Consider the following 21,506-nt stretch of genomic DNA (forward strand, 5'->3'; position numbering starts at 1 on the left):
GTGTGTGTGTTTGTTACGTCTGTGAGTTTGAACTGTTTCTCCTATTCTCAGTGGAGATCATGGTTTATTTTTCCTATTTTTGTGTGGCTCAGCCACTCCTCAGAGAGTGTTCAGCCAACTTCCTGACTGCCTCCTTTTTTTTTTTTAAATATTTTATTTTTATTTATTTGACAGAGAAAGAGGGAGGGAAGGAGGGGAAGAGAGAGAGAGAGAATGAGAATGGGTGCACCACCAGGGCCTACAGCCACTGCAAACTCCAGACACATGCTCCCCCATATGCATCTGGCTAACGTGGGCCCTGGGGAATCGAACCTGGGTCCTTTGGCTTTGTAGGCAAACGCTTTAACCACTAAGCCATTTCTCCAGCCCCTGACTAGCTCTTTTTAAAACCTCAGCCAGAGCACTCTCTCTTCACGTTATCTTCTACAGATGGGTAGGCTCTTAGTTCTACATTTGCCCAATAGCCACTCGAGGATTCCGGAATGATTCCCACTTGATTGGATAATCCATCTCCCTTGATTGTCTGGTTCATGCTATCACCACATTGAAAAATAACAGACTGTGACAAACAGTGTACTCACTATTCAATAGACATTTCCCGCTGATAGATTTCTACCTTTTGGCATTGGTAAGAATTCCCAAATGTGAGATCATTGTAAATAATAACTGGGTGGTGGTTAGTGTTGGCTGCTGTTGCCACAGTTGCTAATGCAATCTGTTGTTAATCCCTTGACATCCAGTGGCCCTATACATACACTCTGTATTAAAAGTTATTCTTTTTTTTTTTTTTTTTTTTTTTTTGGTTTTTCAAGGTAGGGTCTCACTCTGGCTCAGGCTGACCTGGAATTCACTATGTAGTCTCAGGGTGGCCTCGAACTCTCAGCGATCCTCCTACCTCTGCCTCCCGAGTGCTGGGATTAAAGGCGTGCGCCACCACGCCCGGCAAAAGTTATTCTTCACAGTCTTTCTTCTTGCACACCCAGTCTGTCTTCACGTAGCTTTGTGGAATTTTCTGACTCAAGTGCCTTGGCTCACCCCTCCAGTATTGGTGGTATGGACTGTGTTATTTCTCTCACCACCACCACCCCTTTCTTGCTTTTATTGTTTTGTTTGTTTGCTTTTTTTGTTTTTATTTTTGTTTTGTTTTTCAAGGTAGGGTGTCACTCTGGCCCCGGCTGACCTGGAATTCACTATGTAGTCTCAGGTTGGCCTCGAACTCACAGCATTCCTCCTACCTCTGCCTCCCAAGTGCTGGCATTAAAGGGGTGCACCACCACACCGGGCTTGGATTTAGTTTTTGATGTTTTATTTATTTCTTAGAAAGAGAAAGAGGCAGATACATATAGAGAGAGAAAAAAATAAGAATGGGCATGCCAGGGCCTCTAGCCATTGTAAATGAACTCCAGACATATGTGCAACATTGTGCATTTGGCTTATGTGGGTCCTGGGGAATTGAACCTGGGTCCTTAGGCTTTGCAGGCAAGTGCCCTAACTGCAAAGTCATCTTTCCAGCCCCTGTGTTCTTTCCTATGGGGTGGCCACCTTTGGGGTTTTTAAAGGCTAGTTCCTCTGATGGAGGAAGAAATGCAGACTCTGTTGATTAGGCAATTCCAAAATGAGTTCTTCCTTTCTTGTTTTTAAAGCAAAGTGGCCAGGTTGGATAAGCTTCCAGTTCACGTCTACGAAGTTGACGAGGAAGTCGACAAGGATGAGGTAGGGGTTGTCGCTTGCTTTTGTTTCTCGTTTTCATTTTAAACATTGTTCTTACATCCTTTGAAGATTAGTCAAAAAAGCACCAATATTTAGCCAAAACAGGAATTGAAATGTCTCATGAAGCAGGAGGAGAAAAATTTTAAAACGTAGTTTTGGATTGATTGACTCAAGGTCTCTGTTTCAACTTGACTGCTTCGCATCGCATGTTCTCTGGATTATGTTTATTTGTGCTGAGGTCACTTTCAAAGACTTGGATCAGATCTGGCTGCGTGGTGAAAAGATATCAAGATCACTTAGCCCTTAAATTCAGATTGCTTTTCAACGGGATATCTTCAAATTGCAAGCCAGTAGAATAAAAGTGGCAATTTCTTCAGGGATTGTTTTTAGTGAAGACTGAATTTTAGGGGCTAACTCCGTCACACTTGGAGAAAAAGATGATAGCTAGGGAAGTGTGTCAGGAGGCGGGGCATTCCAGTGAGTGTGTACACTGAGCAAGGGAGTGCTAATAAAGTCCTAATAAAAAGCTGGCACTAGCCGGGCATGGTGGCGCGTGCCTTTAACCCCAGCACTTGGGAGGCAGAGGTAGGAGGATCGCCATGAGTTCGAGGCCATCCTGAGACTCCACAGTGAATTCCAGGTCAGCCTGGCACTATCATCTCTGCCTTTCTCATCCACCCACTAACTGTTGGATGCCCCGCTGTGTGGGTAAGCACTTTCACTTCTTGTCACTGAGCCATTTGTGAGCGTCCCCAGTATTCATGGAGGCACCTTGTTTTAGAAACCCCTTTTGAAATAGCCAAGTAAGAGTTCAAAGGGAGCACGTATTAAAAGCCGGGTACTGATTAATAAGGGCAGAGGCAGACGCACCTAGTGGTGCATGCGTCTGGAGTTCGTTTGCCGTGGCTAGAGGCCCTGATGCGCCCATTCTCTCTCCCCCTCTCTCTAATAAATAAATAAAAATAAATCTTGTGCTGGAGAAGATGGCTTAGCGGTTATGGCGTTCGCCTGCAAAGCCAAAGGATCCCGGTTCGATTCCCCAGGCCCCACATAAGCCAGATGCACAAGGGGGCACAAGTGTCTGGAGTTCATTTGCAGTGGCTGGAGGGCCCATTCTCTCTGTGTGCGTCTCTCTCTACCTCTTTCTCTCTCACTCGGTCTCTCAAAATATATTTTTTAAAAATCCTAAAAAGGGGCTGCAGAGATGGCTTAGCGGTTAAGCGCTTGCCTGTGAAGCCTAAGGACCCCGGTTCGAGGCTCGGTTCCCCAGGTCCCACGTTAGCCAGATGCACAAGGGGGTGCACGCATCTGGAGTTCGTTTGCAGAGGCTGGAAGCCCTGGCGCGCCCATTCTCTCTCTTCCCCTCTGTCTGTCTTTCTCTCTGTGTCTGTCACTCTCAAAAAAATAAATAATAAATTAAAAAAAAATCCTAAAAAGTATTTTTTATTAGTTATATACACAGTGTGTATATAGCCATGTTGGTACCATCGTTAGCCTCCTCCCTGTCCTCCCCACTCCAAAGGGATCCTCATCGTTGGGGACTATGGGCCACACATTGTGGGGTTAGCCATCAGTTATGGGTAAGAGGCAATGTCTGTGTCTCATGATCCAATGTGTGCCTCTAACAATCTTTCCACCCCCTCTTCTGCAAATTTCCCTGAGCCACGTTGGGTTCGTTTTAGGTCTGCTTCAGTGATGAGGTCTTGGGAGCCTCTGGATCTCTGGTTTGCTAGGAGTCGAGTGTTCTCTGTGTCTATCTCCTTCACCCTTGTTCTGGCACCATGCTTGCTCATTTCCCCAATTACTCAATGGTTTTAGCTGGGGCCCTGGTGAGACACGATGGGCTGATTCACTCCTCAGATTCTGCGTCCGTCTGAAAAAGAGAAGCAGATCGTCCAATGGAGAGTGAAGTCAGCACTGGATAAATGGGCTAACCATTATTATTTTAGAGAGAACTTAATCGGTGTAGGTCTTCTTGTAGCCCATGACTGATGGGAGCTTGATAATGGAGAGTGGGCTCGTTTTTTAATAATTAAAAAAAAATTAATTTTTATTTATTTGCGAACAACAGAAAGAGAGAGAATGGGTGCGCCAGGACCTCCAGCCACTGTAAATGAACTCCAGACACGTGCATCACCAGGTGCATCTGTCTTAAGTGGTTTACTGGGGAATCGAGCCTTGAACCGGGGGTATTTAGGCTTTACTTTAACTGCTAAGTCATCTCTTCAGCCCCTTAAAAAAATAGTCATAAGAGCAGAAGACCAAGTGAACATGTGCAAGGGGTGCCTAGTGGTGCAAAATCCTTGACAGGAAAAAGATTTCTGTTAGCTCCAGTGATAATGATAACTCCACAAAAACTAACCTTATTGCCTTGGCTATGCAAGACTTCGCAGATCTGGGGTGTACATTCCCTTTGTCGTGGTCTGGACAAGCCCACGGCTGACGTCTTTTGCCCACCTCCTTGTCCCCAGGTCCTTCTGACTAGGGGCTGTGTCTCAATGACACTCTTCATTAATTCTTTTCTCCTGCAGTTCCCTTCTCTTTCATTTCACTCCTCATTTTCTCTCTCCGTTCTGCATTGCCTCGCATTTCCTCTCTTTTCTTATTCACCTTTCCCTGAACTCCGGGAAGTTTTCCAAGAATTTTTCCTTTGTGCTCCAAGTATAGGGGAGTGTAATTTGAAAACATTCTTTTTTTCCCCATGAGACCAGCCAAGACCTTAGAACCGAGTGGTCAAGTGTGGTATGTACTTTCTACGGCTCATTGAACGCTCACAAATAAAAGTTGGCCTCTGACGGAACAAGATCTTCAGAAATGGTGGCGGTTTTCTCTTTCAGTGAAAAGCAGACTTCGATTTGACCTTCAGACATGGGTGTCAACGATTGCCCAGTCTGATTGGTCAGTCTGGCCCAGATGGAATGATTTTTCCATTGGCCAAACTCCCAGGAAAATAATAATAATAATAATAATAATAATAATAATAATAATAATAATGGCTTAGCAGTTAAGGTGCTTGCCTGCAAAGCCAAAGAATCTCGGTTCAATTCCCCAGGACCCACGTAAGCCAGCTGCACAGGTGGCGCATGCATCTGAGGTTCTTTTTCAGTGGCTAGAAGCCCTGGTGTGCCCATTCTCTTTTTCTCTCTTCCTCTCTCTCTCTCTGCTTCTTTCATGCTGTTATATAAATAAAAATATAAAGTCTTTAAAAAAAAAAAACAGAAAAAGTAAAAGAAGAAATCACACAGGCAGTGGCAGGAGATTGACCACAGCGATGTTTCCCTTCTCTTGTAGGATGCTGCTTCCCTCGGCTCTCAGAAGGGTGGGATCACCAAGCACGGGTGGCTCTACAAAGGCAACATGAACAGTGCCATCAGCGTGACCATGAGGGTGAGGAGGGAGGCTCAGCCCTGCACACACAGCGCCATCCACGCCGGGTCCTGAGAACGATGCTAGATGAATGGGCATGCTGTTCTCCTCCACAAAAGAGATACTGTGTGGTTATTCCCTGGCAATTGATAACACCCCACCACTACGGCCCTGGTCACCTCCTTGCCCTCAGTGCCCCCCAGCATCAGCATAAGGAGCTCCTCAGTGGGTTGACGTGAGGAGCCAGTGACTGCCTCAGGCTTTCTTGCCTGTGTCGCCTGCCCAGTGGGGCTGCCTTATGTTCCAAAGCCACCATCTGTAGCAAAGTCAAGCACAGCAAACACAGAGGAGGGAAAAAGAAAAGGGTTAAACCAGCAGAGGGCCGCAAAGAGGAAAGTAAAAGCAACTTAACACGCTATCCAGGGGAGAAGATCAGGATTGCTAACAAAGAGAAAAGGACTTGTAAGAGAGAGATGGACCAAAATAAATAAATGAAAGAAAGAAAGAAAGAAAGAAAGAAAGAAAGAAAGAAAGAAAGAAAGAAAGAAAGAAAGAAAGAAAGAAAAGAAAGAAAAGAAAAGAAAAGAAAAGAAAAAAGCTGGGTGTGATGACGCACGCCTTTAATCCCAGTACTTGGGAGGCAGCGGTAGGAGGATCGCCATGAGTTCGAGGCCACCCTGAGACTACATAGTGAGTTCCAGGTCAGCCTGAACTACAGTGAGATCCTACCTTGAAACCCCCCCCCCAAAAAAAAAAAGAGACAGAGAGAGAGAGAGATGGACATTAAATCCAGGGACGGGCTGACTGTCAGAATCTTGAAGCCAGCCAGCCGGCCATTCCGTGTCATGAGACAGAAAGTTGTTCATATACCCTATGAACCGGAACCCCCGGGCATTGACAGCAAAGCTTCCATCCTCCTCAATTGCACCCCCAAGTTGGAACTCCATCTGCTATTACTTCCGGGTGTAAAGTTTCAATTTTATGTAAAATCTCAAATTCTCTGGGTGGGGAGAAATAGCTCATGGATATTTAGTGAGCTATCTATCACGTCAGCACGGAAATTCATTGAGGCTATTAGGTGTGATGGGGAATCGTTAGCCCATCTGTCACAGTCAGGTTCGCATTGCTGGTACGAATCCCCCAACCAAGAGCAGCTCGTGAGAAAAAGAGGCTTATTTTGGCTTACAGACTCGGGGAAGCTCCACGATGGCAGGGAAAACGATGGCATGAGCAGAGGGTGGACATCACCCCCTGGCCAGCATCAGGTGGACCATAGCAACAGGAGAGTGTGCCAAACACTGGCAAGGGGAAACTGGCTATAACACCCATAAGCCCACCCCAACAATACACCGCCTCCCGGAGGTGTTAATTCCCAAATCTCCATCAGCTGGGAACCTAGCATTCAGAGCACCTAAGTTTATGGGGGACTCTGAATCAAACCACCACACCATCTGGTTACCCAGGGTGCTGGCTGGAGTCACATTTGTTAACACAAACCAAAACAGTTTATGAACATACAATTGTGGGTTATCAGGGAAGATTGTGATTTTTTTCCTTTTCAAAGAACGGCTGTGTCTGTTTTTCTCTTAGTCATTTAAGAGGCGGTTTTTCCACCTGATACAACTTGGTGACGGATCCTACAATTTGAATTTTTATAAAGATGAAAAGATCTCCAAGGAACCAAAAGGATCAATATTTCTGGATTCCTGCATGGGTGTGGTTCAGGTAAGTATAAAAAGAGTTTTAGCAAACTTTCTTGTCTGCTACGTGTAACTAAGCAGTCTTCAGGAAACACTTCCAAAGATGGCATTCTTCATTAGAAATATGATACCTAACTTTGAGATAAAAGCTTATGGGCTGCTTCCAAGGCTCAGGGTCTAATGTGGAAGAGGTGGCAGAAAGAATGTAAGAGCCAAAGGAAGGGTAGGACTCCTTACAACGTGCTCCCCCCAGACACAAAATGGCCTGGATATCCATGACCTCACAGTGCCTGACACTACCTACACAAGACCATCATAAGAGGAGAAAAAGATCATGACACCAAAATAAAAGAGAGACTGATTGAGATTTGGGGAGGGGATATGATGGAGAATGGAGTTTCAAAGGGGAAAGTTGGGGGAGGAAGGGTATTACCATGGGATTTTTAAAAAAATTTTTATTTATATATTTGAGAGCGACAGACACAGAGAGAAAGACAGATAGAGGGAGAGAGAGAGAATGGGCGCGCCAAGGCTTCCAGCCTCTGCAAACGAACTCCAGACGCGTGCGCCCCCTTGTGCATCTGGCTAACGTGGGACCTGGGGAACCGAGCCTCGAACCGGGGTCCTTAGGCTTCACAGGCAAGCGCTTAACCGCTAAGCCATCTCTCCAGCCCACCATGGGATATTTTTTATAATCATGGAAGTTGTTAATAAAAATTTGAAATAAAAAAGCTTATGGGCTGGCGCTTGCCCTGCCTGAGTAGCTGAGTTTGAACAGTCAGGACCCTGTAAAACTGGAGCATGTGGCAAGATAGAATACAGAGATCGGGCATTTCCCAGACGTTCATGGGCCAGCTAGTCTGGCAAACCTGTCAGGTAACAATGAGAAACCCTACCTCACATAAGACGGAAGTCAAGGACATACTCTAGTCCATGCTAACCTGGAATTCACTATGTAGTCTCAGGGTGGCCTCGAACTCACGGGCGATCCTCCTACCTCTGCCTCCCAAGTGCTGGGATTAAAGGCATGCGCCACCACGCCCGGCTTTTTATTTTTATTTATTTTTTAATGTAAGGAAACAAAAACTGCCTTGGGTACTTTTTAATTGTGTGATTTAGGAGCATCCACTTACTTTCAGTTTCTTCATCTGCAGTATTTGGATAACAGTCGTGTTTTAATGTGGTAGTGGAGACTGGATGAGCCAGCGTGTGGAGGCATTTGGAGTGGTCCCTACAATCCCTCAGAGCAGAGGGAGCAACGTGCCAGTCAACAAATTGGACTTTCAGTGCAGACTTCAGCTCTCTGTTCCACCACCCATTGGCCCTGTCACTTTGGAGATGGAATTAACCTTCTTGTCCCGTGGTTCCCTCCTGTGGGTGATAGAGACAAAGATGGTTCTAAATTTGGCACTGGGACGGTGTTGCAGCCCGGTTCGCATTGCTGGTAGAAATCACCCAACCAAGAGCAGCTTCTGGGAAAAACATTTATTTTGGCTTACAGGCTCGAGGGCAAGCTCCATGATGGCAGGGGAAAACAATGGCACGAGCAGAGGGTGGACATCACCCCCTGACCAACATAAGGTGGACAATATCAACAGGAGAGTGTGCCAAACACTGGCATGGGGAAACTGGCTATAAAACCCATAAGCCCGCCCCAACAATACACCGCCTCCAGGAGGCATTAATTCCCAAATCTCCATCAGCTGGGAACCTAGCATTCAGAACACCTAAGTTTATGGGGGACCCTGACTCAAACCACCACAGAGTATTAACTAATATATATAATGAGCTTAGACCAGTGTTGGCATTGATAAGCATTTTGTTAATGTAGATATCTTAGGGCTGTTTTCACTTGTAGAGTTACTTTTTTTTTTTTTTTTTTATCGAGGTAGGGTCTCACTCTAGTCCAGGGTGACCTGGAATTCACTGTGTAGTCTCAGGGTGGCCTCAAACTCACAGCAGTCCTCCTGCCTCTGCCTCCCGAGTGCTGGGATTAAAGGCATGCGCCACCACACCCAGCTAGAGCTACACTTTTTAATTTAATTTTTTTTTTAATTTATGAGAGAGAAGGAGGGAGGGAGAGAATGGGCACGCCAGGGTCTCTAGCCATTGCAAACGAACCCCAGATGTATGCATCACCATGTGCATCTGGCTTATGTGAGTACTGGGGAATTGAGCCTGGGTCCTTAGGTTTGTAGGCAAGTACCTTAACCACTAAGCCCTATCCAGTCCCTAGAGTTACACTTAAAAACTATCATTAATTGGGCTGGAGAGCTGGCTCAGCAGTTAAGGTACTTGCCTGCAAAGTCTAACAACCTGGGCTGGATTTCCCAGTCCTCACACAAAGCCAGATGCACAAAGTGGTTAATGCATCTGGAGTTCATTTGCAGCAGCTGGAGGCCCTGGCGTGCCCATTCTCTCTCTCTTTCTTTCTCTCTCTCTGCTTGCAAATAAATAAATATTATCATTAATTATACATAGTAGAAAACTGCATTCTTTCTTGTAAAACCTCAAACAATGCAAATAAAGTTCCTTGAGACTCTTTCTGCTCTCCTCCCATTTCTCCATTCCCTAGAGAAATGGTACTAGCCCATCAGGCATCCTTCCATACATTTTTGGAATTGACCCTGAAAGCCGATTGCCAGTTTTCCCCTCCCATCCATCCACTGTGAATGCAAAACATGCAGCTCTCACCTCTGAGGGGATAAGAGAGAGTTTATTTCTGGAGCCAAATATGAGTGCTCGTGGCCTGAGAACACAGGTTCAGTTTGCTCCAAATTTCACGTTCCGACGTGTTAACAGTTTAATGAGGTCTCATACTTGAGAACAAAGGAAAGTCGCAAGCCAAGGCCCCTTTCAAGTGCATTTGTGGAAACCTCAGGTGGGTGGAGGACAGGATTGGGGGAGTCTCTGCTATAGTCCTCAGATGCTATGTGGTTAAATCTTCGCCTTTGGGCTGGCGGAAGCTGGTGGTTTGTCAGTACATTCCAGAAAGGCTTCACCTGATCACCTGATAGACACGGGTGTTAGGTCTTACACAGAGGTAGGCAATACATGGCTATTTTGGGGGGGGGGGTTGCTAAAGGTAGCCCAAGGAGATTTGGCAACATCCCATCTGTATGTGCTCAAAGCTCTGTCAGTTCCTTTACCCTTGTTCTGAGTAAGCAGACAGAACTTGTTTCAGGAATGTTCGCCAGCACCATCCATCCATTAGCCCGTTCCAATTCTCTAGGAAGATTGAAGGGGGTTGCAGATTTTTATACTGTCTAGTTTTTATCTTAGACACATGGGCGATGAGGCAAGAGGAAGGCAAAGGAGATTTATTGAGAAAAAGATGGAAAAGCCCCGAAGCATCCCGGCAAACATACTTGGCCTGCATCCAAAACTGAGAAGAAAGGAAGGGTTACCCTGAGTTCGAACTCATAAAAGCAGGCAGGCTCCTCGGTGAGGGTCTGAGAGCAGCTGCTGGGAGAGGGGGCTTCTGTGAGTTTAAGTTCATTATCACATTAAAGAGATATCTTCCTCCTACCTCTAGCATGTCTGTAAGTGAGGAGTGGTCTCTTGGCCAGGTGATAGACAGGCCCAGTTGAATTAACTCTGAAGGGAAGGGAGGACCGTCCTATGCTTTGGCTAGCTTTGAATGTCATGTCCCCACCCAGGGCCAGTGGTAAAATTCAGATTAGCTTTCCTCATCCCAAGCCCGCATGCTCCCATCCTCCTTTCTTCATATGGTCTTTTCAACCTTGTGGAAGAACAATTGTGATGTTTCCCTTTCTAAAATTGCTAGGGGTTGGTCCTTAAATGACCTCTAAGCCCAATGTCTATGTAGCCACCTATGAAAGGCACCAGCGGAGACTGAGAAGATGGCATTGTGATTAAAGGTACTCGCTTGCAAAGCCTGCCAACCAGAGTTTAGTTCCCTAGTACCCACTTAAATCCAGATGTTCTTTCTCTCTCTCTTTCTCTCATAAATAAAAATATTTTAAGGGCTGGAGAGATGGCTTAGCTGTTAAGATGCTTGTCTATGAAGCCTAAGGACCCAGGTTTGATTCTTCAGTACCCACGTAAGCCAGATGCACAAGGTGGCACATGTGTCTGGAGCTCATTTGCAGTGGCTGGAGGTCCTGGTGTGTCCATTCTCTACTTCTCTCTCTCTCCAAGAGTTAAATAAATAAAATAAATATACTTTTACAAAAGGCAGTAGCAGCAACACAGGACAGAATACATACAAAGCAGGATTGGAAGTAGGGAGAAGAACAAGGTGTTGGAATGAAGGCAAGATAAGGATGACAGAGAACCCCAGTTGGGAAGACCAAATACCAGTTACGGGTGGGACCCCCCCCCCCCATCTGGGCTGTCCACTTTCTAAATGCAGAGACCTGTTCAGCTCCACAAGCCACACACAGAATACAGACAGTCCAGTCAGAAGCTGCCCGGGAGCCCACAGGAGGAGGATCATGAATGCATGTCTTGTAGTGGCCCTCAGAAGAGGGCTCTGTGAGGAGTGGACAGTCTCCCTGACAGCCGTCCACCGCAGACGCGCTCACCATTGTTAAGGGCATCCCCCCACCCCTAAAATGACTCCGTGGTGGCAGATGACATTAGCCTGAAGCCTGATCCTACAAGGAGGTTGTTTACAGGGGCTGGTGCCAGTGAAGTCTGGAACACAGCCCTGGTTTTATCACAGGCTTCGATTTCCCTTCACATAGTACCTAAAATTAAATTGCATCTGCATACAAGGAGGTGCTGTCAGTTCATTGAAACTGGGAAATGGCACCTATGGGCGATGCTATCTATGAGCACCCCTCACCTCTCTCTCTCTCTCTCCCGCCCCTCTGGAGCGGTCATTTCCAGCTTGTTTCACTATTCATTCTGAACTTGGTCTTCATATGGGTAGATAACGCATGCTTACTGCTCATTCGTGTCCCCAGCATTGGGGACAGTACTGAACGACTTGCTGTGCTGGTTGCTAGAATTTTATCTGTGTGTCGCCTTCCTTCCAGCTCCATTCTAGACTAACCACTGACTCCGTCCCCTACAGCGACTATCCCAGAAGCATTCCTCACTTCCTCACTGTGCAGGATACTCGCTTCCAGAACCCTGTGTGTTTTCCTCTTTTCTTGTTGTTTATTTTTGTGGAGACACTTTCCAGTAGTTTCCTACAAAACTGCATAACAGCCAGGCGTGGTGGCGCACACCTTTAATCCCAGCACTCGGGAGGCAGAGGTAGGAGGATCGCCGTGAGTTCAAGGCCACCCTGAGACTCCATAGTAAATTCCAGGTCAGCCTGGGCTAGAGCAAGACCCTACCTCAAAACGAAACAAAACAAACCAAAAACATCCTCCATAACGTGGCAATTGTTTGAGTTACTGTATCTCAAAATACCTTTTTTTAAAAAATCCCCATTCACACTTCAGTCATAGTTCAGCTAGATTTAGAAATCCAAAATGAAGTCTCTTTTCCTTGGACCCTCACAGGGACTGGTAATGTCTTTCTGATGATCTTGTTGTTTGCTTCATACAAACCAAAAAGTGTTTTTTCAAATTATTATGTTTTTCAAAATTATTTTTAACAAAATAACTATAAATTGGAAAAAATGCTTAAGGGAAGAAAATAGACCCAAAAGAAATATAATTCAGACTCTCAACACCCTGAAGTTGTTTTAGAACCATTGAAGTTGATTATCTATTTACTGGGAAAGAAATTGGGCCTAAGAAAAAACTTAGAATCAAAGCCCATTGTTCTCACCTCACTTGTTGTTTCCTAAGACGTAATTTAAAATTTATTTATTTATTTATTTGATAGAGAGAGAAAGAGAGAATGGGCACACTAGGACCTCCAGCCACTGCAAACGAACTCCAGGCACATGCGCCACCTTGTGCATCTGGCTAACGTGGGTCCTGGGCAATCGAACCTGGGTCCTTTGGCTTTGCAGGCAAACTCCTTAATCACTAAGCCTTTTTTTTTTTTTTTTTTGAGTCAAGTCCAACAGACTTTTTAAATGCGAGAATGAGAGGGAGAATTGGCATGCCAAGGCAACCAACCACTGCATTCAAACTCCAGATGCACCCCCCCACCTCTCCTCACATTGCGGTTTTACGCACTGCCTCTGGCTTACGTGGGACCTGGAGAGTTGAATATGGGTCCTTAGGCTTTGCAGGCAAGCGCCTTAACCACTAAGCCGCCTCTCATTCTTTCCTTTCCACTTAAGCGAGCTCCAAGGCGGCAGCTGCTGAGCTTACAGATGGTCAGTGCATGCCAGCTCATCGGCTTTTCCCAAAACAACGCTTGCTTCACGTTTCCAAAACTGCAGAACAGACAGACCCTTCCGGAGAGGGTCGCCTTGTGCCCGAGATCCGTGCTTAGATGCCTCCAAAGACTGTGGCGTGGCAGCTGGAGTCTCTTGTGCCCCGCTGAGATTGGCAGGGCTTGATAGACTCTTACTGTCTCCGTCTGTCTATGCACCATGTTCCTTCGAGCTGAATCTACCCAGTGCGCTTGACCTGGGAAGCTTTCGCCTCGGGGAGACATTTGGCCGTGTCTGGAGATGTTGTGGAAGGTCACACAGCTCTGGGCTAGTATACAGGCCTGTAGTGCTTTGGGACCAGGCTGTCATTAAACATGGTACAGTAGGTAAAACAGCCCCGCACAACAAAAAAGAGGAGTCACCGAATGTCAGCAGGACCACGGCTGAAACACGCAAGCCACAGATCATTCACCCCCCTTCCTTTAACACACGTGGATGACTGACTGTGCTGTGAGCCAGTCACCCTCCTCGTGGACATGAATGGGTGTGAAAAAAAGCAGAGTCAGGGGGCCAGGGCTGTAGTGAAGGAGACCTGTTCTCTTTGAGGACTCATAAATGATGAGAAAGTTCCAGATAAATAAGTCTAGCCTGCTGATCACCATTAGCCCTTAGGAAAGTAATGGCACTCAGCATCATTTTCAAAAAGAACTAGTGGAACGTGAGATTTGTGACTGAGGTTTCATCCATTCAGCAAGTGTTTTTTAAATGCCCACTCTGGTGCCCAACGCGTGTCCTAAGATGAAGGGTGTGACAGTAAAAAAAATAGCATGAGCAATCTGTCCTTGGAGAGCTTCTGTTTGATCGCAGGGCACAGATAATAGGCAACATACATATGTAAGGAATCAGATGGAAAAATAAGGCTGAGCAGAGAGGGAGGTCAGCGATCAGGCTTCCCAGGAGGGAGTTCACAACTTCAAGTACCTTCATGGGGAGAGCCAGGGAGACGGTGCGTGTCGTGTCCGTAGATAAGGTGTGCTGTGTGAGGCGGTGCTGATGTGACTCTTACCCTTTTCCGTTCAGAACAACAAGGTCAGACGGTTTGCTTTTGAGCTCAAGATGCAGGACAAAAGCAGCTACCTCTTGGCGGCAGACAGCGAGGTGGAGATGGAGGAGTGGATCACGGTCTTGAACAAGATCCTGCAGCTCAACTTTGAAGCAGCCATGCAAGAGAAACGAAACGGGGACGCTCATGAAGGTAGGTAGGTCCTGTCGTCCCCAGCACGTGCGCTTCCTAGGAAGGTCCGTGAAGAGGCGGAAAAGACAGGGAGGACCCTTTCACAGACAGTCTGACGAGCAAAGCGTTTGTCAAATTAGAATTTACTACCCCAAGGCTGGGCATTGGTAGCACACATTTATAATCCCTGTTCTTGGGAAACTGAGGCAGGAGGCTGATCCCTGTTAGAGGCTGGCCTGGTCTACTCCATAGTGAATTACAGATCAGCCAGGGTTACATAATGAAACCCTGTTGTGCAAGCCTGATGGCTGGAGATCCCCAGAACACACTAGAAGCTGCACACAGTAGCATGTGTCCGTGTCTTTAATCCCAGCCCCCTATGGTGAAACCGGAGGCTGAGGCAGGAGAATCTCAGAAGCTTACTGGCTAGCCAGACTGGCACACACTGAGGTGAGTGACAAGCGACCCTCCCTCAAACAAGATGAAATGTGAGAACCGACACAGGAAGCTGTCCTCTGACCGCTACGTGTGTGCCGTGGCATGTACGTGCATGCACTCATACACACAAAGATAGTGATGTTGTCATGATGTTGTTTATGCAGGAATCATGTAGAGGGAGGCCTGCATTTGAATGTGACCGTGGACACACTAACTAGGTTTTTCCCGAGCCTCAGTTTTCACTCACCTGAAAATGGGAGTAAGAGCTAGAGACGTGCCTCCAATGGTTGAGTATTTGCCTGGGTTCTCAGAGCCATGGGTTCAATCCCAGATAGCACATTGGCTGGGTGTGGTGTTGGCCTACCCATATAGACCCAGCACTTGGGAGATAGAGGCAGGAGGATCAGACCTTTAGTCATCCCTCACCTACATAATCCTTTGAGGCCAGGTTGGGACATTGTAGCAGACAGCTCCAGGTTCGCTGAGATGAACTCCCAGACCAGGCACAGTTATGGATGAAGGGATTCACTGAAGCTTACAGATCCAGGGGAAGTTCTCCTTTTACAGGTCCGAGCAGAGAGAGAGAGAAGCCACAAGCCACACAGCACACTTCAGGAACGGGAGGAACTCAGACACTTTGCATATCTTTAGATAGGAATTTCAAATCCACCCCCACATTGTATGGCTGGACCCTAAGATCCACCCAGTGATACCGCCTCCAGCCAGGTGGCTGCAGATTCAAACTACAAACTAAGAAAACACTGAATATATTGGCGGCTGTCTATTCAAACTACCACAGATATATAGGAATAAGTGTGGAAATAACTGATTGGATGGAATGAGCAGGCATACATCAGAATCCACATTTAACTAGAGTTATCATTATTATTATTGTTCTTAATAATATCTTTTGGAATATTCAAGACAAAGTTGGATGGCAAGAGCTTCATGTTAAAGGAAATTTGTCATTCATCTGAGGGAAAATCCGGTTGTGTTTTTGACCATTCTAGCTGTCCCCAGAAGTGTGTGGGGCTTTAAAATTATCATTCCTTGTCCCTACCAGCAATTCTGATTGGGTGTGGTCCTGGAGGCTCCTGCTTGTAGTTAGCTCCACTTCCAGTTTGCATGTGGCAAATGCTGTATCAGGTATTCGATGCTTTTGCCTCTGACCTTTGGGCCTGGCCACCAGTATTTTTTTCAAAGCCCCCAGAGGGGGTTGCCAATAATGTGCGTTCCAAGTTGAGAACCAGTGGGTGATGGGTCGCCTTCCTTCTCATGTCTTAAGTGAGATACTTTCTAGTGAACGTGACCCCGCGTCATCTGTTTTGCCCATTTAGATGATGAACAAAGCAAGTTGGAAGGTCCCGGTTCCGGTTTAGACAGCTACCTGCCTGAACTTGCCAAGGTGAGATTATGTGAAGTCTCCCGCTCTTCACTGAATGCTGACACGCTGCTGCCTATCCTGCGAGGTTATCTCTTAGCGCAATAGGACTGACGTGGTGGTGACCTCTGTCTCTTCTCTGGCTGGAATGGAAGGTGATGGGAATTATATTACCTGGGTGAGACTTCAGCCGCTTTCCCAGGAGGCTCTCTTGTAAAGTACGTCTTTGTTCTTCTAGTGTTTTCTCTCTCATAATGTGTAATGCTGTATCATCAATATTGAATAGCCAAAACACACACACACACACACACACACACACACACACACGCAGAGTACGTGGTAGTATGTTCACGGAGTATTCCCTCTTGTTCCCATTAATAGCCACAAAGGGGATGGTGTGGAAATCTTGCTGCTAAGTTAAGAGGGGATGCTTAAGCCTGACAATTTGCTCCTGGGTCACCCTCAATGGACCAAACAAAATAAGTTATACATGCATCTTTTATAATTCCGAGAACCCCAAAGTTCCTGAAATGTACAAAGGCAGACAAAGTAACCCGCTTGTCCCCAGCCGTCACTAGATTGTCTTTTAGCCTGTGTATCCATATGCGCGCCTGAGTAGGCGTCTACGTGCTCCCTGGGAAGCCTAGAGTACCTCTCGGGGGTCGTTCCTTAGGCTCTGTCCATTTCTTGGAAGATAGGGTCTCTCATTGGCCTGGAGCCCACCACGTAGGCCAGACTGGCCAGCTGGCCTCAGAGATCTGACAGCGCCCCCTTCCTCAGCGCTGGGATTACGAGTATGCGCCACCACGCGCAGCTTTGTTCTTGTCAAGGGTGACTTCCGGGGATCATGCTCAGGTGCTTAATGCCTGCACTGTGTGCCCTCTGCCATCTCCCCAGCCTGCGTTTGTTTTGAAGAATAAAGTGTCACAGCCGGGTGTGGTGGCGCACACCTTTAATCCCAGCACTCGGGAGGCAGAGGCAGGAGGATCGCCGAGAGTTCGAGGCCACCCTGAGACTCCATAGTGAATTCCAGGTCAGCCTGGGCTAGAGTGAGACCCTGCCTCAACCCCCCCCCCCAAGAAAAGAATAAGGTAATTAAGTATCAGGGCTGGAGAGATGTCTTAGTGGTTAAGGCGTTTGCCTACGAAGCCTCGGGACCCCGGTTCAGTTCTCCAGGACCCACAGAAGCCAGATGCACAAGGGGGCACATGCATTTGGAGTTCATTTGCAGTGGCCGAAGGCCCTGGCATACCCATTCTCTCTCTCCCTGTCTGCCCCACCCCTCTCAAATAAATTAATTATAGTTATGATATATAATAAATTAAATTTTAAAGAATTTAAAGGGGCTTGAGAGATGGCTCAGCGGTTAAGGTGTTTGCCTGCAAAGCCTAATGACCTGAGTTTGATTGCTCAATACCCACATAAAGCCAGATATGCAAAGTGTCACATGCATTTGGAGTTGTTTTTTTTTTTTACAGTCACTAGAGGCCCTGACATGTCCATTCTTTCTCTCTTTCTCTGTCTCTCTGCTTGCAAATAAATAATAAAAATATTTTTCCATATAAAATAAGTTGTTAATAATAAAAGATAATTGGGGGCTGGAGAGATGGCTTCGCGGTTAAGTGCTTGCCTGTGAAGGCTAAGGACTCCGGTTCGAGGCTCGGTTCCCCAGGTCCCACGTTAGCCAGATGCACAAGGGGGCGCACGCGTCTGGAGTTCGTTTGCAGTGTCTGGAAGCCCTGGCGCGCCCATTCTCTCTATCTATCTATCTGCCTCTCTCTCTCTCTCTCTCTCTCTGTCACTCTCAAATAAATAAATAAAAATGAACCAAAAAAATTTTTTTATAAAGATAATTGGTAAAAACTATTGTTTAAATTTTTTAAAAATAAAGTATTGATCACTATTGAATTTTTTTTTTCTTTGAATACTGTCTGTAGTCTCACCTTAATCTTTCTCACAGTCAAAGCCAGGTACAACATTTACTTCAGTTCACTTTATGTCATTACAAATATATCTCATCACAGTATATTTATGGCTGGCTTTGTGTGTTTAAAAGTTACAGCAAGGCTAGCAAAACAGCTCAGTGCGTAAGGTGCTTGCCACACTAGCATGAGAACCTGCATTTGGACTCCCAGTACCCACATCAAAGTTGGGCAGGGTGGCACACACATAATTCCCTCACTGAGGAGTCAGGAACAGAGAAGGAAGACCCCCCGAGGCTTTCTCTGTAGTGAGTCTAGCCAGAGCAGCGAGGCCTGGGTTACTGAGAGACGCTGTCTCAAGTAATAAAGTGGAGATCAGTTAAGACACTGGCTGTTGACATCTTGCCTCCACACACACATAAACACCCTCACACACACACACACACACACACACACACACACACACATACACATGCAGAAAAGGGGGGTGCACCAATGCTAATGTATGGCCTGCTTATTCTGTACTTGTTTTTATTTATTTATCTATTTTAATGTTTCGTTTTTATTTATATGAGAAAGAGAGAGACAGAAATAAGCAGGTAGAGAGAGAGAGAGAGAATGGGCATGCCAGGGCCTCCAGCCACTGCAAACGAACTCCAGATGCGTGCGCCCGCTTGTGCATCTGGCTTACATGGGTCCTGGAGAGTCAAATGTGGGTCCTTAGGCTTTGCAGGCAAGCGGCTTCACCGCTAAGCCATCTCTCCAGCGCCCCCGTACTTGTTTTTAAAGATGTCTCATTTAACCCTGTTTGAGCTCCTCTGTCCTCGCTGGTGTGTGGATCCGTCCATCACTTCAGTTGTACTGTATAGACGCTTTATGTTAGCATTATTTCTGGTTTTTTTTTTCTCCTATGAACAATGCTACAATGCATATCTTTATACTGGTGTCCATCTATGAATGATTCTTTTTTTTAAAAAAATGAGAGCAATGTCTTTGTCTTCCCTACCCCGTTGCGTTCTTCCTCTGTTCCTGCCTTTCTCCTGGTCTTACGCGGCAGTGGGATGGTGACCCTCCACGCCCACATCTTAAACACTATAATAGAAGCATGGTCTACGTATATAGACTTGTGAATAGACCCACATTCAGCATTGACCTTTGTCTCTAGACAGCATGGCTGCTCTCAAATAGACATGTCCTTTCCTGGGGAGGACTTTAGAGTGTTGTTTTTCTCCAGGACTTGCCTGTTTCCACAGAATCTTTTTAGCACCTGCCTATTAAAGCTAACTTTAGAGCCACCATTGTAACCTCCTCCTCCTCTGGCCTGGAAAGAGTTTCTGGGTTTGTGTTTTCATGGTACGGTCTAGTCTCCCTCTGTCGCTGTAGACTGGTTTTAACTGTTCTATACTTTCCTAGAAACCTTCCCTGCAGCTTGAAATCTTTGGGCTAGGCTTACTTAGCTCAACATTGTGTGTCTCATACTTAAAAAACAAAAACTTAAATGGAATAGAATTAAGGAATTGAATGTTTACATATAGTTAAGTATATGCAGTGTGTGTGTGTGTGTGTGTGTGTGTGTGTGTGTGTGTTGCATTTTGATATAAAACACATTTCTTACTCTTGGGTCATGGTCAAAGCAGTGAACAGTCTATATTGTGATTTTTCCCCCCTAGCTAATAGTTGCTTTAATATTTTTATTTAAGAAAATAGAAAAGAGCAGAAGGGGACTGGAGAGATGGAGCAATGCTTAAGGCACTTGCCTAAGGACCTGAGCTTAGTTGCCCAGTACCCATGTAAAGCCAGATGCACAAGGTGGTGCATGCATCTAGGGTTCATTCCTTGCAGTTGCTAGAGGCCCTGACATGCCTGTTCTATCTCTCTCTTTCTCTCTCTCAAACAAATTAATTAATTAGATATGTTTTTTTAAAAAAAAAAAAAAAAAAAGAACAAGCCAGGCGTGGTGGCGCACGCCTTTAATCCCAGCACTCGGGAGGCAGAGGTAGGAGGATCGCCATGAGTTCGAGGCCACCCTGAAACTCCATAGTGAATTCCAGGTCAGCCTGGGCTAGAGTGAAACCCTACCTCGAAAAACCAAAATAATAACAATAATAATAATAATAATAATAACAGAGGGCTGAAGAGACGGCTTAGCAGTTAAGATGCTTACCTGCAAAGCCTAAGGACCCACATTTGACTCTCCAGACCCCACGTAAGCCAGATGCAAAGGTGGAGCAAGCACATGGTTGCACATGTTCACTAGGTGGTGCAAGCGTCTGGAGCTTGGTTGTAGCGGTTGAGGCCATGGTACACCTATGCTCTCTCCTTTGTGTGTGAGTGTGTGTGTGTGTGTGTGTGTGTGTGTGTGTGTGTGTGTGTGTCTCCCTCCCTCTGTCTAGAAATAAAAAATTAAAAAACTGAAAAGAGAACAGAAGATAATTTTCCAAAGGGAAAATGCATAAAGCAAAATTAAATTAAGATATATTAACATTCATCCAGCTTACTACTTACCAGGATTATTGGAAGTGGGAGTCTGTTATCTATATATGCCTTTAAAAAAATTCTTTTTAGGGCTGGAGAGATGGCTTAGCGGTTAAGCGCTTGCCTATGAAGCCTAAGGACCCCGGTTCAAGGCTCGGTTCCCCAGGTCCCACGTTAGCCAGATGCACAAGGGGGCGCACGTGTCTGGAGTTCGTTTGCAGGGGCTGGAAGCCCTGGCGCGCCCATTCTCTCCCTCTTCCTCTGTCTTTCTCTCTGTGTCTGTCGCTCTCAAATAAATAAATAAAAAATGACCAAAAAAAATATTTAAAAAAAATTCTTTTTAGTATTTACTTTTTTTTTTTTTTTGAGATGAGGTTTCCCTGTATCCCAGGCGGACCCGGAATTCACCGTGTAGTCTCAGGCTGCCCTTGAAATCACAGCGATCCTCCTACCTCAGCCTCTCAGGTGCTGGGATTAAAGATGTGTACCACCACACCCAGCCAAAAAAATATCTATTTATTTATTTGAGATAGAAGGAGTGAGTAAAGTCACAACGGGGCCTCCTCTCACTGTGCATCTGGCTTCATGTGAGTACTGGGGAATCAAACCTAGGCATCAGGCTTTGCAGGCAGGTGCCTTGAACTGCTGAGCCATCTTTCCAGCCCAGACCTGTGCCTTGTTTTGTTTTTCGAGGTAGGGTCTCACTCTAGCGCTGACCTGGAATTCACTATGTAGCCTCAGGGTGACCTCGAACTCACTCATGGTGATCCTCCTACCTCTGCCTCCCGAGTGCTGGGATTAAAGGCGTGCGCCACCACGCCTGGCTTTAAAGCTATTTTTTTTATATTTTGTTCGTTTGGAAGAGAGAGAAAGAGGCAGATAGAGACAACCAGATCCTCCAGCCACTGCAAACGAACTCCGGATGTATGCACCACCTTGTGCATCTAGCTCATGTGGGTACTAGGAAATCAAATCTGGGTCCTTAGTCTTACATGACAAGCACCTGAACCGTTAAGCCTTCTCTCCAGCCCCC

General features: G+C 46.1%; 1 protein-coding gene across 18 annotated transcripts in view; it reads left to right on the forward strand.

The window, feature by feature from the left end:
• Dock9 (dedicator of cytokinesis 9) overlaps positions 1–21,506 on the forward strand; it is a 362,490-nt gene that overhangs the window by 200,662 nt on the left and 140,322 nt on the right. For all 18 annotated transcript variants that reach the window (XM_045145642.1, XM_045145649.1, XM_045145646.1 and 15 more), the window contains exons 5-9: positions 1,644–1,713; positions 5,002–5,097; positions 6,667–6,801; positions 14,104–14,278; positions 16,033–16,100. In XM_045145642.1, coding sequence (XP_045001577.1) covers positions 1,644–1,713; positions 5,002–5,097; positions 6,667–6,801; positions 14,104–14,278; positions 16,033–16,100 — 544 coding nt within the window. The remainder of the gene's footprint in view (positions 1–1,643; positions 1,714–5,001; positions 5,098–6,666; positions 6,802–14,103; positions 14,279–16,032; positions 16,101–21,506) is intronic.

This window comes from Jaculus jaculus, chromosome 3 (assembly GCF_020740685.1).
Source record: "Jaculus jaculus isolate mJacJac1 chromosome 3, mJacJac1.mat.Y.cur, whole genome shotgun sequence".
Lineage (NCBI taxonomy): Eukaryota > Metazoa > Chordata > Mammalia > Rodentia > Dipodidae > Jaculus > Jaculus jaculus.